General features: G+C 54.4%; 1 protein-coding gene across 1 annotated transcript; it reads left to right on the top strand.

The window, feature by feature from the left end:
* Nucleotides 1–1381: 1381 nt before the first annotated feature.
* NPM3 (nucleophosmin/nucleoplasmin 3) lies at nt 1382–5575 on the top strand. Its single transcript, XM_059851817.1, has 6 exons — nt 1382–1535; nt 3089–3174; nt 3873–3992; nt 4227–4320; nt 4739–4862; nt 4978–5575. The coding sequence occupies exons 1-5, from the start codon at nt 1493–1495 to the stop codon at nt 4828–4830; spliced, it is 435 nt and encodes a 144-aa protein (XP_059707800.1). The 5' UTR covers nt 1382–1492; the 3' UTR covers nt 4831–4862; nt 4978–5575.
* The last annotated feature ends 354 nt before the right edge of the window (nt 5576–5929 follow it).

The raw sequence follows: 5929 nt of genomic DNA on the forward strand, positions 1-5929 counted from the left end.
TGTGTATTTTGTGAATGAGCTGGTCCAGAACCAGAAGTGGTTCAGCAATGTACATTACATCACACTGTGTGTTTGGTGCCCTTGGGATCAGCTGTCAGAGACTTGTGTCTGGTTTTGGTGTTGGTGGCTGTACATCCACAAAATTTAACTTGGGAAGATAAATATTGAGATACCTAAAGCAAGTAGCTTCCTGCTTAGAGTGACAGCTAATAATCAAAGGGATGGGCCAGGGGTATGAAAAGCAGCTTTTTCCTAAGGTCATTTCACAAGAGTTTGTCCACCTGCTGCATGGGTGCACTCACTGGTGGTGGCTTAGAAGCTGTGCAGTGTGGAGAACAGGATAACACACAAACCAAGCAGGGAAGTCATAAGGTGAAAACTTTTCTCCTGGCCCAGTAAATGTTCCCTGTTAAAACAAGTGATGTGTTGCACATAGGTGACTGTTTTCTTAAAGCCTATTTCTTGAGGTCATGACAGACTTGTCTCTGTACAACACATCTGGGCCTGTGAAAAGGGATTGGGCTCTGATGTTGCACCAGACTCTTTTCCTTTAAGGGAGCATAATGCAGCAATGGATGCTCCTGCCTCCATCACTCTGCTCCGGGGTGGTGGCTGCAGACGGGTCAGGTAGGGTCAGGTGGCTGCGCAGAGCAGCTGCTGAGAAGCACATGGGTGTGCTTGTGTAACCATTGCTGCACGAGCACTTGCTTCTTTCTGGGACCTGGTTCAGCTTTTCAAACCTCTTCAGTCAGGTTTTCCTTGAATCTACTCCAGCTCAAGCAAAGCAGGTGGTTGGCTAGCAGAGGTCTCTGTGGTAGGAGTAGAGCCAGATTTGTCCCCAAGAAGGCAGTGTGAGCTCGTTGTTAGTGGGGTTTGTTTTAATTTGGCTGCTCCTCTGCAGCACCAAGGAGACTGCTTCCCTTTCTGCTTTGAAAGGACCAGTCCAGCCCTCTCCTCCTTGCCGTAGATTTTGAAGTATGATGTTGCCTTCTGTGCTCAAACGCTCCTGTGCCGCAGTCCCCAGTGTAGGTCACGCTGTTCTTGTCCATGCTTAAAGGGATAGAGATGAAGAGGTCCCTCCCGCTGCCGTCCTGCTTCCATCCTTGTCACCCTCCTGTTTCCCCGCTACCCCTCTTCATACCCTCAGCCTCCTGGGGGGCTCTGTGTGTGCCCTGTGTCTCCTCCCCTGTGCTGGGCGGCTGCTGCCGTGGGCCGAGATGGTGCCCAGTGGGGCGATAAGTGAGCAGCCGGTAGTAAGGGCCATTTTTCCGGTGTGGAGTTTCCACAGCTGGCGGTGGGGTCGGTAAATGCTGAAAGCCCTGGATGGCCAGGAAATGTCCTGATATTAAGCTATCCGGCGGGGCGCAGCCGCAGGACCCTTTGATTCGGTCCCCGGGGGCGGGGCGGAGCGGCTCGGCTCGGCTCGGCTCGGCTCTGCTCGGCGCTGCACGGCCCGCCCCGCTGCCAGAGCCGATCCCAGCGCCGCCGCCTCATGGAGCCGTACGGGCCCGCCTGTCCCGGCAGCGTCCTCTTCGGTGAGCGGTCTCGGGCCAGGGGAGGGAGGGATACATGGGGGGGTCACAGATGAATTGGGGAGGTGACACACGAGGCGGGGGTGTGGGGACGAGAGGGACGTAGGAAAGTGAGAGAGAACTGGGGGGCAGAAGAGAGACGGGGCAGAAGGAGACTTCGGTGAGTAATGGGGACGGCGTGGAGGCTGGAAAGGCGCGTGTGGGTGTGGGGGAACACGTGTGGGAGCAACAGGAGCCGGGGGGCAGTGTCAAAGAGAGACCTGGGGCAGCAGAGACATTGTGGGGGGAAGGAGGCAGGAGAGACACGTGGGTATGGAGAGACACGTGGAGGGCATTAACGTGCCGTGGGGGAAGGACGGTGCGGAGACACACGTGTTTGGCCGGGCCTGGGGGGCAGCAGGCACATGCTGGGAGTCCCGGGGCGCTTTGGGGGAGCCGCGTGGGGTCTTGGTGTTCTGGCGGCTTCAGAGGCCGGTGAATAATGGGGCGGCGGGTTGGCAGCTCCGGCTCCCGCCGGCCTTTCCCGCTCCTCCGGTTCATCCCCCGTGCCCCCGTTCCGCGTGTCGTGGCGCCTGTCGCAGGGCGGTGGGGCCGTGTCCCTCCCCTGGGAGGGGTTTGGCCGGGCCGCACGGGGCCCTGCGCTGCTCACAAACCCGTGTGAGCCCGGGCCGGGCAGCGCGGCTCCGCTCACTGCGGGAGGAGCGGAGTTACAGCTCCCCAGGCCTTTCAGGCCCCTGGGGTTTGGTCCTCCCCTCGGTAAGTTCAGTATATAAGCATGGGAAAAAAGCGGTCCTGCCCTGGGCTGCGCTTGTGAAGGCTCATTCCTCTCCCTCGGAATTGCCGGCCCTGGTATGCAGGGCTCAGCTCTTGTGTTTTTCTGATCAGCCTCACATTGGTGAATCATCCTGCAATAAGTAAACGCACCCAGGGCAGTTTAGTCCCTCCCTTTAGTTGGCTGAATCCTGATCCTGAGAGCTAAGGACATAGTTACGCATCTCCCTTGTTTTTGTAACTGTCTGAGGTATGTAATAAAATATGTCTCAAAACTTCTCTTGAGGGACTCCAGCTCCCTGCAACTTGGCTGGCATCCTCCCCTTGGGTTGTGCCTCATCATTCAGGTCTGGCACTCTGTGTCTATCTCTCCTTCCAGACTCCCATTCAAGAAAAAGTTGTACTGGTGATGGCATGAGCAGAGTCACTGTTTTGTCTGCTCCTTCCTGTTTCACAGTGGTGTGCCCTGAGTGTTCTGCTCTCTGGAGCGGAAGAACCTTGCTTGCCAGTGCTTGGGAACCTTGGGTGTCCATGGGTATTGCTTCATGGCAGCCTGCTTTGGGGGCACCAGGTTTTGTCCCTGCACGATGCAGAGGCAGGTGTGTGGTTTTCTGGGACCCTGGAACCCAGGGTGCCCTGGTCTGATGCTGATCCTCACATGAGAAAATAAAGAGTTTTAGGATGCCATGTGCGTGCCCAGCCAGGGCTGCCCCTCAGGACCCTTTACCTGTAGTGACTGTTGTTGTGTAATACTTGCTACTGCTTTTTTAATCTCCTTCTTCTAGGCTGTGAGCTGACTGCCAGTACCAAATCCTACACATTTCAGGTGGATGAAGAAGACAACTCTGACCACATTTTAGCATTGTCTGTGGTAAGAGAAATGTTAATTAACTGTGATTATTCTCTCCTGTTGTTCCCCATATCCTTATGCCCTTTTCCAGGCTCATCCTCCTTTCTTGGCTGGGCTGGATCAGGGGACTCCCTTGACTAAGTTCCCAGGACTGGCTGTTCTCAGGGCATGACAAAGAGTGGTCACAATTATCCATCAAACATAGGTACTTGTGCAAAATCTATGGTGGCAGGAGACTGCTGAGTAGGGGGATGCTCCAGGCAGGTGGTGAAGAAAAAATATTTTCCCTTGTATTTGACCTTGCTGGAGCTTCTCACCAGATCCACACCAGCTGGGTCTCTGGCTGGTTGCTCCCCAAGCCCAGATAGGTGGAGGGCTTCATTCCTGACTCTTCCTGGGGATATTTTCTATCCTGGGAGCACAGAACCTGTCAGCATGGATCAGATAGCAGAAAATGCAGCCCAGGTGCCATCCCTTTAGGTGACTGCAGTAACAGCTGTTGTAGCTGGGAAAGGCACAGAGCCCTCACTGGGGCAGTCAGGGACAATTGCTCTGGGGTTTTCCAGTGCTCTCCCTGTTTTGTGGAGCAGCATTCCCACACCTTGCATGACATCTGGGCTGGTAGCATTGATGTGAGTTACTTGTCCTGTGGAGAGCTCCAGCTGTCCCAGATGTATCCCTTGGGAGAGCATTTGTTCACAATCTCCACTCCCACCCAGGTCTGCCTCACTGATGGTGCCAAGGACGAGTGCAACGTGGTGGAAGTCGTTGGGCGAAACCATGAGAACCAAGAGATTGCTGTGCCTGTGGCAAATCTGAAGTTGTCATGCCAGCCCTTGGTAAGAGGCTGATTTGAAGACAAAGGATTGAATGGCTGCAGGGAGCAGGACAGCTCTGGATGTTTGTGGATCCTGATCTAGGATCTGCAGCTCACAGGCAAATGACCTGGGTGGCCTGGCTGCAGGTGTCCTCAGATGGACATGTTTAACTGGGCCAGGTGCTATACTGGGAACTACAGGATATTCTGCGTTTTGCCTCTGCCCCTAACTCAGCTCCATTTCTGCTCTTTGCAGCTGAGTCTGGACAACTTCAAGCTGCAGCCTCCAGTGACCTTTCGCCTGGCAGCAGGCTCTGGCCCAGTGCACCTGGCCGGCTGGCACAGGATCAGTAAGGACTGAAGGCTGGGGAAAAGCATGGGAGGAGTGAGGGGAATGAAGGGGCTCCAGTGTCAGCAACGTCCAGGGAGCTGCTGGAAGATGCACTGGGTGCTACCTGGCCTGCATGCTGTCCCTCCTTTGTGCTGGTTCCCCAGGGGCTGTCTCAGTGCAGAGATTCCTTCCCTACCATAAGGCCTTGCATGGGAAAAGGGGTCTGGATGTCTCAAACTGTCCCCTTTTTTCATGTCTGCTTGTCACCATTCCCTTCTGAGACCTCCCTCCAGATGGGATGCTGCCTATTTCCCTTTGTTAGCTGCTGTGAAAGCTGCTTCAGAGCTCCTTGGGCTGCTCTGCTCCTGGGGTGTCTCGTGGGCCAGCTGTACTTGCACAGACTACACTGGTGAATAACAGTTACTTGTGTGTCCCAGTGCACAGGGAAGATGCTTCCTTTGAGGAGGATGATGACTTGTCTGAGGAGGATGAGGAGGACCTTCCTCCTATTATGCCAGCCAAGAAGTAGGAGGAGGAAGGAGTTACTTGCCTCCAGGCAAGGTGAGGGGCTAGGCTGCCTTGGAGGAAGGATCTGGGTGGCTGTGATACTGGTGTGGCAAGTGTGGGTGGAATGTGCTGCTGAAGTCTGCTGATCTCAACCTGGTTCTTCCCCTAGGTACTCACTGGGACTTCTCTCCCTGGATGGTTTTTACCTTGGATACCTGTTGCTACAACCTCAACATTTGCTGCCTTTTTTTTTTTTTTTAATGCTGTTTTAACAATTTGGGGAGCAGGGCCTGCTCTCAGCACTGAGGTGTCTCCTTTCACACAGCCCTGGGAGGGTGATTCCAGAACTGGATGGATGCTGCAGGTATGTCCCCTCTCCCTGATCCTTGTTCTGGGAGTTGGGGATGGAGGAGATGATCCTTACCCTGTGCCTTTTTGCTGTCCTGGATCTCTGTTCTGTGCACCCCCTTTCCCTGGCTGTGAAATACTCAGTCCTGGCCCCTTCTCCAGCAGATGGATGTAAAGCCAGCGTGGGACGGGCACTTTCACTGGTTCTAATGTGTTTGCTTTTGCTTACTCACAGTTTGGTGGTTTTTATACTTGGAAGTGTAAAAGTGGGGCCCATGCTCTGTTCTCAACTGCAGTTGTGGTGGGGTGGGAGCTCACAGCCTCTCTGATTTGGGGGAGGTTCTGGGTCAATCTTCATTGTAAAGAACTGTTCTTACACTCAATAAAGATCTCTCAGGCATCAGGTCTGAAGAAAGGTCCCTGCTGTCTGGCAGGTTCTTCCCATGCACACTTCAGTGGGGCAAGTTTGAGCTGTGACCTTTGCTGTGGAGTTGTGTCCCCCTCGCCTGGGTACCTGGAGAGGGTTTGATCCTTTCTGCACTTCAGCCAGGTAGCATTTTTCACCCATGGTGGCTGGTTCTGCCCTTAAATGTTTCTCTGGCAGTTTCTCTGCAATCAGTCTTGCATTCTTGGCCCATGTCAATGCCTGTCCCAGTCCTCCTTGCCTGAGACACTGGCTGTTGTCCCTGAGAAGCACCGTGAGCTGTTCTGTCATGCTGGCTCTGTGGATGCCCTGGCACAGTGAGTTTCTCAGTAGCCTGGACTCATGTAGG

Source organism: Haemorhous mexicanus, chromosome 7, assembly GCF_027477595.1.
Source record: "Haemorhous mexicanus isolate bHaeMex1 chromosome 7, bHaeMex1.pri, whole genome shotgun sequence".
NCBI lineage: Eukaryota > Metazoa > Chordata > Aves > Passeriformes > Fringillidae > Haemorhous > Haemorhous mexicanus.